Source organism: Crotalus tigris, unplaced genomic scaffold, assembly GCF_016545835.1.
Source record: "Crotalus tigris isolate CLP2741 ecotype Arizona unplaced genomic scaffold, ASM1654583v1 scf7180000017551.9496454, whole genome shotgun sequence".
Taxonomy (NCBI): domain Eukaryota; kingdom Metazoa; phylum Chordata; class Lepidosauria; order Squamata; family Viperidae; genus Crotalus; species Crotalus tigris.
This window is the reverse complement of record NW_024096469.1, coordinates 2,747,592-2,763,625: the sequence shown is the minus strand read 5'-3', so window position 1 is coordinate 2,763,625 and position 16,034 is coordinate 2,747,592. Positions and strand designations below refer to the sequence as shown.

General features: G+C 35.6%; 1 protein-coding gene across 4 annotated transcripts in view; it reads right to left on the bottom strand.

Annotated features, from left to right (window-relative positions):
- The window catches only part of GABRG2 (gamma-aminobutyric acid type A receptor subunit gamma2), a 96,604-nt gene that overhangs the window by 45,878 nt on the left and 34,692 nt on the right, over positions 1–16,034 (bottom strand). For all 4 annotated transcript variants that reach the window (XR_005556755.1, XM_039343705.1, XM_039343717.1 and 1 more), the window contains exons 3-6: positions 14,634–14,701; positions 13,469–13,689; positions 12,326–12,408; positions 10,914–11,051 (exon numbers count right to left, since the gene is read on the bottom strand). Coding sequence is in view for 3 of the 4 variants with exons in the window: in XM_039343705.1 (XP_039199639.1) it covers positions 10,914–11,051; positions 12,326–12,408; positions 13,469–13,689; positions 14,634–14,701 (510 nt within the window). In the remaining variant the exon portion in view is untranslated. The remainder of the gene's footprint in view (positions 1–10,913; positions 11,052–12,325; positions 12,409–13,468; positions 13,690–14,633; positions 14,702–16,034) is intronic.

The following is a 16,034-nucleotide window of genomic DNA, read 5'->3' as shown; positions in this document are numbered from 1 at the left end:
GAAGGGGGTCTGAATACTTTCTGAATGCACTGTATGTTCAGATTTGGTCTTATTGATAATGTATATGATAGCTGTTCTGAGCACTGTTGGGAACAGAAAATGGAATTATACGTAAGATTAAATAAATTATAAATTAGTCATAACACAAAAAGAACAACCCAGGGTTTTTTGGGGTATGTAAAATGAGTCATCTTTACTTGAAAACCTCTTTCTGTCAACAGTGAACATTTCAAGGCATTTTTAATCTGGTGTGACTACTGTAGAAAAAGCCAGACAATGCAAATTAATTCATTATTTTACCTTATTTAGTATCTAAATAAGTTATTTCTTATTTAGGCTGCATTTGGTTTTTTTAAAAAAATTATATTCATGCTCCCCCTTCAATGAAATTAAATTTGAAATATTATTTATCAACTTACCTGGTCCAGTGTTTATGTAATTTACAAAATTATTTCTTTGCATAATAGCACTTTAGCATCTGACTTTAACCTAATGAGGTCTCTTCTGATGAATTCTCTGACTATGCCCCCAGGGAGAATCTAGAAATGCAAACAGCTGTGTTTATCTGTATGTATGTGTGTGTGCATTGCAAAGAATTAGATATGGTGCTGAATTAGAGCTGTCAGGTCTTGTTTTTTGAGAAGTTTCATATCTGTAATAGCTGTATAGTAAGTAGATACAACATGACCTTCTCAGTGCTGAGCAGAGTGCATAGAGCATAGCAGAATACTAAGCCAGACTTTTTTAAAACAATGTTTGGTCTAACAGGTCATAATACGTCAAATCAGGTATCATGGCAAGCCAAAACCTAATCAACTATAATCTGCTTAACTTTAGGTATGAATATATTGCTACCAAAATAGATGCACCTACAACACAACATCCCAGACTTTACCATTGTTGATAAGAAAGACAAAAAGTCTAGATAATGGACACTGCAGTACAGGAAATTGTACTGGAATACCTGTAAGAAATACCATTTGCCACCAAGCAAGAACTTGTGACCACAAAATAGACAAAATAGTAGAAAATGAAGTAGCTAAAGTGCATTGGGACTTTGGAATTCAAATACATAAACACCAGCTCCAGAACATCCACATTAACCACTGTCGATAAGGAAGACAAAAAAAATAAAAAATCTGGATAGTGGATGTTGCAGTATCTGGAGATAGCAGAACAGAAGAGAAAAGACTAGAAAAAAAATCACAAAATACAAAGACTTACAAACAGAAGTATAATGACTGTGGCAAAGGAAAGCAAAGATAGGACCAATAGCAATAGGCACTTTGGGTGCAGTCCCAAAATATGTGGAACACCATTTGAAGAGCATCAGTATTGGCAAAACCATCATCAATCAATTGCAAAAGGTAACTTTACTTGGAAAATATCCTGTGTTAATATCTTTAACACCCTTAAACAACAATATCTGCCTATCCCAGATCCCTAAGGAAGACTTGACAGATGGGAAATAATGCCAAAGACAGTCTAAACACCTCACTGTCTATATGACTTTGAATAGTTTACAGTTAAATATAGTTGAAACAGTATTCAAAAATGAGCAAGTTAAAATATTGTAGAATTTCTGAATATAAAGTGATAAAGTCTTGGCTCATAACATACCACTTTTAACTGTGGTTGAAAAGAAGAAACTGTAAATAACTGTTATGGCAATACCAGGAGAGAATTGAATAGAAGAAAAAGAATTGGAAAAGATCACAAAGTGTTAAGATCTTAAAATCAAATTTAAAATATGACACCATAAACTAGCCATGGCCGTTGGCACACTATGTACCATACTAAAAAAAAAACATTGGACGACAGTTTGTGCCTTGACAAATTTTCTATTTGACAATTTTAAAAAGTCACATTCTTGGATCTGTATATATATATATATATATATATATATATATATATATATATATATATATATATCCATTACAACATCCTAGTGTCTTGGAAAAATCTCAGTGCATATAAAGACCAACACCTGCTAAAGAACTGGAATCTATAATCTCACACTGTTATTGTTATTAGGGTGACACGGTAACTCAGTGGTTAAGATGCTGCACTTGTTGTTTAGTAAGCGGGCAGTCCAGGTTCAAGGCCTGATCGCCACATGACGGAGTAAACTCCCATCCTCGCCCCAGCTCCTGCTAACCTAGCAGTCCGAAAGCATGCAAATACAAGTAGATAAATAGGTACCACTTCAATGAGAAAGGTAACAGTGCTCCATGATGTCATGCTGGCCACATGACCACCAAAATGTCTTTGGACAGCTCTGGCTAAATGGCCTCAAAATGGAGATGAACACCATCCCCTATAGTCGGAAATGAGTAAAATCTGCAGGGACTCCTTTACCATTTGTTGTATTATTATTATTACTATTATTATCATATACATATCTAATTTCTACCACACATTTTTCCTAACAGCATAAAGTATATCCAGTTAAACATTAGAATTCAATCTTATGACTCAACACAATCTTGCAGTAAAATGGATTCTTTTATCAGTTTCAGCAAGATACACATTTCTCTCTTACCCAGAATGTAAGTTTCTAACTTCCATGTTATTTCCCTCTGTGTCCCTACAGAAAATACATCTTTTTGCCATGGAAAGTCTTATACTATTTCCCCCCTTAGAAACAAAGTACAGTGCAGATTTATTCTCTTTTATGACTACTCTGATTATTCAAATATTCAATGTATGTTTCATGTATAAATGTCATCCTGTAGCTGTTGAAGTGCTGCTATTAGTATTACCAAGTGGCTGTATCTGCATTATATTGTAGATTTTAATGGCTAGTACTATTTGTTTATAGATGATTTACTGTGGATGTTTATTCCTTTAGATATTTTATTTTTATGTTACACTGCATTGTTATTTATCACTATTGTTCTTTGTAGATCAGTTGTCCCCAATCTTCTTGGCACCAGGGACCAGATTTGTGGAGGACAGGTTTTCCATGGACTGGAGGAGGAGGGAGGAGTGTGTAACGTACACCTTGCACTTGTGCCATTTGTCTTGCCCATTGCTCACCTCCACTTATGTGGCCCAGTTCTTAACAGGCCACAGACCTGTTTGTAGGGGACCCGAGTGACTGGGGACCCTTGTTGTAAATGTTTCTTTGTATACTACCATGAGTCTGCTCAGATTTGGTAAATTACAAATGCAAATTAAAAAATATTTATTTTTAGGTTAAAGTTGATCAATGATCAAGTCTAGGAACAGACTTTAAGCAGCACTCTGCTTTAAGCAGAGCTATATCACTTCCTCCTTATGGGATGGTGAAATGTCCCTTGTCTCAAGGATGCATTCAATACCACAAACACCCAGCACATGTCATCCCCAGGTAGCATAGCCAGTCAGGACACATATCCTACACCAAGGAGGCTGAACCAACAGATTCAGGAGGTAAGCAAATAAATCTGATATGGTCTGGAAATAAACTCTGGCACATGGAAAAAATTATATATAGAATAAACCTTTTGCAGTTAGCCTTTCTGAGACAGTGGCAAATGGCCTCTGATAAAGACATAAATAAGAACTTAATCCATGAATCAGCAAGTGTTGACATTTAGGGAGGATTAGAGCTATTACTGAAAATTGCAGCATTTCAGAGAGAGTACCATGAAAGTCAGTTCCACTAAAGTGTAATAATTTTGAATAAAATGAAGTCTGATAGGAGTTCTAATGTTTTAATAAAATACTTGTACTCTTTGGGCTCTGCTTGATCATAGGAGGAAGTTTCCATTTTCTGGTTGCTTCTTTACCTACTTTATATGGAGGTTTATGAATTTATCCTAAGCTAAAATGGAAGAAGAGATCTTCACAGGAAGATTAAAAGGCCACACTGCTCCTGAAATCTGCAGTATTTTCTTAGCTGACAAAAATGCATATCACTACATTATTTTGAAAAACATATTTAATTATTGCTGATAACAATCTTAAGTAATGTGAGATGCTACATATATTTATCACTTTGAGTAAGTAGAATTGAACTGTGCACATTTGTGCATTCATAACAAAAATAATCTTTCAATTACATCAACAATGTGAGACCATTACCGTCGCTTGCAAAACTAGATTAGTGGTCCCTCCAGAAGGCCACAATACCTTAAAGTGAACTGATAGTTGTGTGGGAGGGAAACAACAGAAATAAAACTATTTCTTCCAAAAGTTCCTTTTTTCATGAGAAAAAACAAGAGTCTGAGATAGAATTGTGATTTTTTTTCCCAAATAAGTCTTAAACTGAACCAGAAATAAGACACTTTATGCAAGGAATTCTTTTATATCTTTCACTGATAGCACAATTGTAACTTTTGTCTTCCATTTTATGATGCCAGAGCAACCCCAAATTGTGTAACTGAACCTTGGTAGTAAAATCCACATTTTTGATGGGACATTTTCAGCTTTTTGTTGTTGTTGTTGTTCTCATAGAAATGTGTTAAATAAAGGGTTTTAAACATCTATGAAATAACTAAATAAAGCAAATCACTGAACAAAAAAAGAGGGAAAATTTCTCTGCAGCTCTAAAATAATATTTTTTTAAAAAAAATGTAGGCCTGGACCAAATATTGCTCATACATTATATATAATTACAAACCTGAGGCTTTCATTGGTCTCTTTTTATATTCATATTCTAAATTGTGGAATCTAATTAGGTAATGTCTGAAGTTACTAATTCTTCCCCTATAAAGAAGATTGTGAGGGTAACATGCCTTCATTGAGGGCAGAAGGTCTTCAAATTAGATTCAGCTATTTTATATATATATATATATATATATATATATATATATATATATATATATATATATATATATATATATAACATGTGATTTCTATAATTGCTTCCCTAAATACAATCATTTCACCCTCTTCTAGCTTAGGCTAATTAAAGCTTTGTTTATTCTGGATTTAATATTTCAGAAATGCTAATTAAAATCTTACCACTTGATTGCAACCAGCCCTTCTTTATCCAGAATATGACCATGGATAATTTATTGATTGGCAAGACTGTCTTTAAAGGATTGGCACAATTTCGACATACTCTCCTTCTCCCAAAACACTGCAAGTGTCACAATTCTAGGATACAGAGCACATGTTCAAGCTTGTTACTTCCAAGAGGTAGGCTGAACTGCCCAAACAGCAAATATTGCATTTAACTATCTAATAATTTCTGCACCCATCCTCCTCCTCCTCCTGCTCCTGCTCCTCCTCCTCCTCGTCTTCCTCCTTTAAAAAAACCCACTTTCCAAATTCAAATATTGTTCTGAAACCACAATAGGTTTCAAGATCAAATGTATAAAAGCATTAATCCTACTCTTCCCAATTCTATTTTTAAAATGTGCTCTCCAAGTTAAGGAATCTATGGCACATAAAAGATTATAATTTGATGAGTACATTGAGTCACCAACTAGATTTTTTTCTACAACCTTAACTGATGTTTTTTCCCAAATGAAGTATTGGGCTAACCTTCTGAACCGCTAACCTTCTGTCATTTCAAAGTCTATTACATGCGCATACTAAAGATCATACAGTGCAAAGTAAAATGGAAAGATGTAACTATAAGACCTCTTATCTACCCTACAGAGAAAATCAATCATCATTTAGTAAGTGATTGCTCAATTTATTGCCACAATCTAAACACAAGCAAAATGGAGTGCTGCCACTCCAGAAGTGTTTTAGAAAAAGAGTCATGGCATTGAATCACAGGAGGGGTCCTTGAATACCTTTTTATCATGCAACAGGATAAAAATATCATTTTGTGATGGAAAACTCCAATAAATCATGTTCATGTGTTCTCTTCCTCATATTGCTCAAGAAAGACTCTATTCAGAATGTAGATGATTTAGCCTAGATTCCAATAGAATAGAGCTTGAAGGGACCTTGGAGGTCTTCTAGTTCAGTCTCCTGCTCAAGCAGCAGGACTATATCATCTCAGACAAGTGACTATCTAGCCTCTTCTTAAAAATCTCCAGTGATGGAACACTCACAATTTCTGGAAGCAAGCTGTTCCATGGTTAATTATTCTCACTGTCAGGAAATTTCTCCTTAATTCCAGGTTGCTACTCTCTTTGATCAGTTTCCAGCCATTGTTTCTTGTCCTGCCCTCTGGTGCTTTGGTGAATAATGTGACCCTCTCTTCTTGGTGGCAGCCCCTCAAATAATGGAATACTGCTATCATGTCTCCCCCTTTTCTTCTTTTCTTTAGACTAGCCAAACTCAAGTCCTGCAGCTGTTCTTCATATGCTTTAGTCTCCAGGCCTTTAATCATCTTAGGTGCTCTTCTCTAAAAAATTTTCTAAACTCTCAACATCTTTTTTGTGATATGGTGACCAAAATTGGCTGCAGTATTCCATATGTGGTCTTATTAGGATTTTATAAAGCAGTACTAATACTTTGCATGATCTTGATTCTATGCCTCTGTTTATACAACCCAGGATTGTATTAGCTTTTTTGGCTGCTGCTGCACATTGCTGGTGATCGTCCACTAGGACTCCAAGATCCTCTCACAGTTACTGTTTTTAAGCCAGGTCTCACCCAATCTGTACTTGTACCTTTGATTTTTCCTGCCTAAATGTAAAACTTTGCTCTTCTCCACATTGAAACTCATTTTGTTGGATAGGACCCATTGTTCAAGTTTATCAAGATCTTTTTGGATCCTGAGTTTGTCTTCTGGGGTATTGGCTACTCCTGCCAATTTGGTGTCATCTGCAAATTTGATGAGTTCCCCTTCCCCTTCATCTAAGCCATTTATGAAGTTATTGAAGAGTATTGGGCCTAAGAAAGAACCTTTACTGCTTACTTCAGTCCATGGGGATGTAGTACCATTGAGGACTACTCGTTCAGTATGGTTTGCCAGCCAGCTACAGATCCATCTAGTGGTGATGTTGTCTATTCCATTTTTTTCTAGCTTACCAAATAGTAGGTTGTGGTCTACTTTATCAAATGCCTTACTGAAATCTAAGTATAATACGTCCACAGCATTTCACTGGTCTACTAATTTAGTCACTTTTTCAAAGAATGAAATAAGATTGGTTTGGTATGATCTGTTTTTAACAAACCCATGCTAGCTACTAGTTATAACTTTGTTTGCTTCTGCTTGTTCTCACATCTGTTTTTTGATTATCTTTTCTAGGATATTCCCAGGTATTGATGTTAAATTGATTCGTCTGTACTTTCCTGGATCCGTTTTTTTTCCCTTTCTTGAAGATGGGAACCACATCAGCCCTTTTCCAATCCTCAGGTATTTTCCTGGTGCTCCAGGATTTATGAAAGATGTGGTGCAATGGTTCTGAGATAACATCTGCCAGCTCCTTCAGAATTCTGTGATGTAATCTGTCCGGTCCCAGTGATTTATATTCATCAAGGTTGGATAAGTGTTCTCTTACCATTTTCTTGCTTATTTTCATTTTTGTTTCTAGTTTGTCTTTTGCAGTGTTTTTTTTTTTTTTGTATGTTGGGCTATAGTTTCTTTTTGTTTGAAAACTGATGTAATGTATAAGTTAAGCAGCTCTGCTTTCTCCCTGTTGCCTGTTATATTCTTGCCATCTTCTTTCTTTAGTGGACCTACAGTTTCCTTGACTTTTTGTTGTTGTTAATATGTTGGAAGAATTTTTTTTATTATCTTTGATTTCTGTTGCAAGTCTTTGTTCATTCTGAGCCTTTGCTTTCCTGACTTCATCTTTGCATGTTCTAGCTGTCTGCTGATAATCGGTTTTAGTTACAGTATATGCCCCTCCTTTCATTTTTTTTTTGTATTTGTCCTTTTTTTCTTTCAGTTTGTCAGAGAGATCTTGTGTAGCCATGTTGGTTTCTTCTTGAATTTCTTGTTTTTCTTTTTCAGTGGTATTGTGCTGGTATGGACTTTTATGATTGCATTTTTCAGAGTTTCCCATGCATGAGATCTTTTCTAGGTTCTCTCTGAGTTTGTTAAAGTCAGCTTTTTGAAGTTTAAGACACTGGTTGGGTTGTTTTCTATTGCTAGTGTTTGCATTATATTAAATTCCAGTATGATGTGGTCAATTTCACCCAAGGTTCTGGCAACTTCAACTCCCTCTATCACTTCTTCTCTATTAGTAAGAATTAAGTCCAGTATAGCTTTATGTCTAGTTCCTCCTCCACCTTTTGGGTGACAAAGTTATCATTTAGGTTGGTTAGGAATCTGTTTGATCTCCCCGCTCGCTGCAGAGTTTGTCTCCCAGTTGATATCCGGATAGTTGAAGTCTCCCATTACTACTGTTGTAGGCTTCCTACATACATTTGTTAACTGGTTATTTCTTCTGATTGGTTGGGTGGCCTGTAATATACACCTATGGCAATGTCACTTTTTTTCTCTTTTATATTAACCCATATACATTCTGGAGAGATTTTATCTTTGATTATGTGCGTTTCTGTAGATATGTAGTGTTCTCTTACATATAGTGGAACTCCCCCTCCTCTTTTTGTAGACTTGTTTTTTTGAACAATTTGTATCCATCTATCAGTCCATTCCATTCATGGGTTTCATCCCACCAGGTTCCTGTAATGCCAACTATGTCATACCCTCCCTCATGTACTATTGTTTCTAGTTTGCCCTGTTTCTTCCCCAAGCTTTGAGCATTTGTATATAAGCATTTAAGAGTTTTATGCCTGTCAGTGGGCATGTTTCCTGCATCTCCTGACTGTTGTTTAAGTTTTTCTTTTTTCTCATCACTGCCTGCTTCATTGTTTGATTTGTTTTCTTGGGATTTATGATTGGTTTGGGTTCTAGAAATTCTAAAGATTTGTCACCCTTCCCCCTCAATTTTAGTTTAAAGCCCTCCTGATGAGTTGGGCCAGTCTTTTTCTGAGTACATTTTAAAGTTTAAAACTTAGATTAAAACGTCTGAATTCATGCTCAGAGTTCAAACTTTTGCCTGCTGTTTTCCATAGTTTTTATGACAGAGTCATTAAAGCAAGTGAAACAATCTGTGGCCTCAGTGTCATTCTTGTGTTTCCCAATGCCCTTTCAGGCCAAACACTGGTGGTAATTTTGAAATGAAAGCTGAAGTTTAAATCTTTAAGTAGGTTTAATACCATAAAAGAAAAAAAAATCCTTTCTTAGAAACTAAAGAAAAACAAAAATGGACTATGGTAATACCAAGTGCTGAGGCCTTATTCATTTTGCATGAGTATCCTCACTCCCTGTACATCTCATCAAAAATTAAATTATGTCCTCAACCTTTGGGTTGTCCACCATTTATTTCATTAACAACCACAGTCTACAAAGCAAGGTAAACATCCTCTATGTCACAGGTGTCAAATTCACCATATCACATGACTTGTTGCAATGTATTGTGACTTTTTTCACATTGCTGAAGCTGGGTTGGGCGTGGACTCTGCATGATGCAACCAGAGCACGGGCCAGCAGTTTGACCCCTGCTCTATGTAATGTATTTATCTTGGAATGTTATCTCCATTTTTAAGGGCTAAAATTGGGGATAATGAGGAAGGCACAAGAATGCCATCCTCACTCTAATATCTTCATACATGATGCCAACTGTCACTTTTCCTTTCATCTTTGTTGATTCAAGCTAGAAATGGTCTTCCATAAATGTCTGGATGAATAAGATTAGAAGCAGTTTCTCCATTTTCTGAAGATATTAATCCATATGAACAAAAAGCTCTCTTCAAGCTAAAAATATAAAGACTAAGATGGATATTGCCAGGAGATGGATTGGGAGATAAACCTACAGATTAGAGAGCCATAGAATTGGAAGAGAACACTAAAAGAGTCCAAATATATGCTCAGCCCAGGAATTCAAATTAAAGCATCAGTGGCTGCTTAGCTTTGGCTTTAACATATCTAATGGGGAAAAATGCCCCACTGCTTTTTATAAATGCTCCACTATCAAATACTTTGATTAAGTTACACATCCTGTAACTTAAAATTATTGTTCCATTTCTTGAACAAACAGGTCTTTCTTTTTCAGATAACCATTCTACACTTTGGAAAGCCCTATCATGTTTTCCAGCAATCATTTCTCAAGGATCTATCCAGTTTCCTTAGTCTGTCCTTCTAAGACTGTTTTCTTAGTTCATTCTTGCTATCCATCTCTGCATTATCTCTTTCTTAAAATGTGGGTACAGAGCTGAACATGATAGCTGATATGAAATCTGGCCAAAGCAAAATAAAGTGGTAGTACTATTACCCAGGATTTAGAAGTCACGCTAAAACTGCACTTGCTCCCCCCACCCCCAGTGATATTAGGCCACTTGCAACCAACCACTATTCCAAAATCTGTATCACAAATAGATTTCATTACCTAATCATGACAGCCCTCTCCCCCCTCCACCCAAATCTTATAACTGTCTCTTTAAATTTTGCTCTGTAATTGAAAACATTTTGCATTGGTGTATATTAAATTTCACACTTTTATTTTCACTCATTTCTCTAACTTATAAAGCTTATACTACTTTTTCTTTCTATGTTCTGTTTAAGCTATCAAATACAAATACAATAAACATTCCCTCTACTATTCATCTGGATTTCATTCATGACAATAGGGTGGTATGGTGGCTCAGTGATTAAGATGCGGGACTTGTCAGCTAGAAAGCTGGCAGCCCAGTTCGAGACCTGAGCACCACATGATGGAGTAAGCTCCTGTCCTCGCTCCAGCTCCTGCTAACCTAGCAGTTCAAAAGCATACAAATGTAAGTAGATAATTAGGTATCACTAAGGCAGGAAGGTAACAGTGCTCTGTGATGTCATGCTGGCCACATGACCACTGAAATGTCTTCGGACAGCTCTGGCTCAATGGCCTTGAAATGGAGATGAGCACCGCCCCCTACAGTCGGCAACAACTAGTGGAGTAAAATCCGTAGGGATTCCTTTACCTTAATTCATGAGAATGGTGAAAAGATAATGAAACCATAGTTACTTAACTCACCTGATCTTGTTGGAATCACTTCAGTTGTATTTCTAAGTCCAACAAATGAGAACTGATAGAGCCTCCAGGATCTAGTATCCCCCACTTCCACTGAACTGCGTTTCCACATATAGATGATTTCTTCCTTTGGGTAACCATCTTCAAACCAAGGAAAATCAGGATTACATCAATGTATTTTATATACTAGTGCTTCCTTACTTACATGCTAGTACTTTCCAATTTATATGTGGGTCTCATGCACTTGTATGACTTTCAGCCATTTTGCAACACAATGCTTATTGAATTCATTTAAAACCCAAAGCATCAAGAACTTCAGAAAAAGATTTTACAGTTACAAACCATCATGGAAAAAGCATGACTATGTCAAATGTCTGACAAGTTGCACTATATCAAATTATAAACATTCTTTTTCTTAAGAGGAAACTTCACTGGCTACTCATCTCCAACCCCCATAATGGCTTTTTAAATGTTAAAAGTACACAGAAAAGTGATGGATTTTATCAGGAAACATGTATTCCAATGTTCACACCAATCTGTAAAGATAAATTGCTCTGATAGATATCTGAGAGAACCACTATTAAATAATAACTAAAACCATAAAATGTGCACTTTTGTATGCTTTGTTCTGGAGAAAGAGATATTATATGCTCTGGACTCCCCACTGGACTTGGCAGTAAGTATTTCTAGATGCCATTCTCCCATTAGCTATGAAGTTTAATGAGTCAGTCTCACTATCCCTGTTCATTTTACTTCACTGACTTAGATGACAATAAAATAGGCTTGCCTAAGACATTTTACTCTTGTACAAAATGTCATATAAAACATTCAGCATTAATCACAGAAGAGGTTCATCCATAATGGCTGAAGAAAGAAAGAAGTTGAGTTTAGAGAACAGAGGGCAGTGATTACATCTGAGACATTCCTCATCTGAGACAGTCTCTTCATTCTATTCTGTCCATTTAATGGTGTGGTCAACTCTACTTAACTCTGGGAATCATAACCTTACATATTCCTGAGCTTAGAGGAAGGTTGGGACATAGATGTGATGAATTTATAAACATGTGAAATCTGAATTGGTAGCTTACTTTTTGGCAGCAATATTTCTCTTTAGTTGGAGTTCAAGAGTACTTGGTAGCCTCATATTTATTTAACCGCATAGCTATTGTTTGGAAATAGTCCAGTGACTTATAGATAAATGCCCTAGATTTCTCTAAAATCAAGAGCAATAGATAACGTGTTTATCTGTGTAGTAATTTTGGTAATTTTAGCATTGATTATTGCTGCACATTTACACAATAGCTATATATTACATTGTCAGCTTTATCTGATTATTGTGATATTAAGTTTTTTAAAATTATTATTATTATTTTCCTCTTTCTTTCATCAGGATAATCCCATTGTTGCCTACTTACAGCTTGAAAATGCCAGTGGACAAGAGTGTTCATCCATTGGGAAATTGTATAACTGTAATTGACACTCTGCATCTATTGTCAGTCTGAAAATAAACAAAGGCAGATGTTATTTCTATTTGTCATGTTCTCAGCCTTCCAATTCTTACTGTAACTATGACAATAGTTAATATGTGTTCATACACAACACTTTATCTCTGCTAAAAGCCTGAGAAGTATTCCTGAGTACATGAAATATTCTTACACTCCTTCTTCATTGTAAACTATTTCTTCATCTTCGTTGAGGGTAAAGGCTATTAAACTCAGTGTAATAACTTCTGCATAGTCACAATTAGGGTTTTACCATGAAATGTTGACAAGAAGGAACAAGTCCTGCCTATCTGGGCTGTTTAGGTATATAAATCATGCTTGTCTTCTCACTTTTGAAATTTACCACTAAACTGGCTATTTATCATAACTAACATGGCAAGTGGGTTTCTTATAGTGGGCTTCCAAGGAAATATGGAGGCCATGAAAATTAATGTATTTCTAAACATAAGAATCAACTGTGAATAGTCTACTGAACAGCATTGTAAAAGCTATGTTAAGCTGTATTCCTGTATTTACTTCTAGCAAACCTTTCAGGGCTATTGAGATTTCTTCTTTGTTCACAGTGCTGCAAGCAGCCCACAATGTCATGTGCCCTTAGTTTCCTGTCAAGCAATGAGAGAAAGAAGATGGGGGCATGCCAACACTGCAGAGATACCCCTTTTAAAAATGCATATTTTATCCTAAGGATAGTTGTGAGATAAGAGAATTGGTGGGGAGCTAGAGAGGAAGAGATGCTTTTAGGTCTTGTTCATTCATATCTTTTCATTACATGACAGTGCACTGGTTGACATCATTTTATTCTCCTTAAAATGCTGTGGGACCAGTTTGAGAGATAGCAAATATCGTATTGCATGCTCTGATTCTTAGGTTCTAACTATTCTTAGGTTCTAACTATTCTATCATATAGTTCTGCTCTAACGATGAAAATGTTCACTTAATTTTGGCTGAAATATTTAAGACATTTTATAGTCACTATGTATGATGTCTTCTTTATTCACATTGACACATCCAATAAGTATTGAGCACTGGAAATAATGGAATTAACTATGAAAATACCTGAGGGTATATAGCACCCTGCCATCATTCCAGATCCTGAGCATTCTATTGGGTGTTGTTATCCAGTGTGCATCTGCTTTTTTTGAGTTTCGAAAGAACGTATCAGGAATCCAGATCTTCCCCACCATGTTGCTGTTCAACCTCAGAACTTTAATGGTGCTGTTAAATCTTAGTCGTCTGTCATACCAGGTTTGGGCAAAAAATATATCAATTGTATATTCCTGCAGGAATAACAAAATGTGTTAAGGGAAGATCTGTAAGATCTCAGTACAAAGTACGTAATTATGAAGTTACTTCTCAAAACTTTGTTGGCCCTTTTGCTGAGGAGAAACTAGTAGAGATTCAGGCTATACAAGAAGAGTTATGCAGGTGGAACAGGAAAAATCTATCCCTAAATTGTGTCAGAATAACAGATTTGGAAGGGACCTTGGAGGTCTTCTAGTCCAACCCTCTGCTCAAGCAGGAGATCCTATGCCATTCCAGACAAATGGCTGTCCAATCTCTTCTTAAAAACCTCCAGTGATGGAGCACCAACAACTTCTGGAGGCAAGCCATTCCACTGAATAATTGTTCATACTATCAAGAAATATCTCCTTAGTTTTAGATTGGATCTCTCCTTGGTAAGTTTCCATCTGTTATTTGTTCTGCCTTCAGATGCTTTGGTTGGATTCCTCTTCTTTAAATATTGGAAGTCTGCTATCATGTCATCCCTAGATGTTCTCTTTGTTAGACATTCCCAATTCTTGCAACTGTTCTTCATATGTTTTAACCTCCAGTTCCCTAATCATCTTTGTTGCTCTGTCTATTCAACTAGTGAGCATACTCTCATCTAATTTCACAGAAACAGTCAAAATTCATCTTGTTTTTTTAGCCATGTTGATCTCAGAACAGAATCAATTAAAGAACACTTTATTTCCACCCATAGAAGTACCCACACTTCCCACTCAATCCCCAGAACAGCAAAATTCTATGTTGAAAAAGAGGCAAGAAAGATAATTTATACTCATTTTTTTCTATAAAGGTGTTTAAGGCAGTGGCATGTTAACATATATTATTTGCCACTATTGGTAACATATATTATTTATATATAGTAAGGACTATCAGAGTTCACTAATGACAATCTTCAATAAACTCTGACAAAAATCTATGAAGAGCTATTACATACCATATTGATAGCATTCACTGGACCAATGCTATTGACATACATATCAGTGTGAATTACCGTGGGTTGCACTGTAACAGAAACAATAAGAGCAAAACTGTAAAACTGTAAATTAAACACAATTCCAACAATAATTAATAAGGTTAGCCATTCAAATTAGCAAAATAATGAAGCAGCAAATGAATGTTTTTTTAAAAGCTACATTACTTCAATTAAAGAAAATATAATCAATAATGCCAATAAGAAAGACTTTGCCTTTCAAACAGGATGTGATCTTTCTCATCATCCTGAAATCACAACTTTGGGAATCCGTTCTAAATAATTAAAGTTAACTAAAATTAGATCAAAGCCCTTAAGAAATGCAATGTTTTTGGATAGACTTTTATTTATAATTTTATATATTTATAATTCTAATTATTGACATTTTTAAATTTATAAATGTGGTTATTTTGTAATAAAAATTGGTAATTTAGTTCTGGTTGCTTTTCTCAAAGAACTGACAACAATAGAGAAAACAACCTGATATCCTTTTGAACAAACATGGTAAAAACTAAACGGTTTTTTTCTCTTATTTAACTGTTTAATGACTGTCAATATGATGCACAGTTAGATACATTTAAGGATTTACTAGTTAAGAGGCCTTCACTGCAATCCTAAACTCACTGGTGGGACTTCAGATTTAACAAGCTCTTTGACCAGTGTCATACTCAACTAAATAGCAAATGTATACATAAAATGTTGAGACTAATTTAATCCATAAACCACAATTATGCACTTGGAGTTCAGTTAATAAGGAATCAATAGAAGTTAATTCTCCTTAGATATTCTAAGTTCTACTATTTTCAAAAGAGTTACAACTAAGAAAAAAAACTATTTCTCCCTTCTCTGTCTAAACAAGCTGTCTAATGAGAACAGCCAAAGTAGCTATCTGCCTATGTTCTCAAGTCTTATTCCTATAAGTTATGGCTGGCCTTTCCTTCTCGTCTGCCTGAAAAAGTCAGCTTGGATAGGCAGAGGAGAAAATATTATACCATAGTACAGGGGTCCTCAATCTTGGCAACTTTAAGACTTGTGGACTTCAACTCCCTGTGATAAAAATCTGGATGTTGTTTGGTCATGTTCTTGGAGACCCTAAGATAGGGATCTTCAAACTTGGCCCTTTTATGACTTTTGGACTTCAACTCCCAGAATTCCTCAGCCAGCATGCCTGGCTGAAGAATTCTGGGAGTTGAAGTCCACAAGTCTTAAAGTTGCCAAGGTTGGAGACCCCTGCCATAGTAATTACAAATCATTCTTTCTACAAATATTAACATCTAAGTTGCTTTAAAGATAACTAAATAAAACATTACTGTGCCCAAAAAACATAATTTCAAGTTTTAAAAGGAAAGAAGAGAAAATACAGAG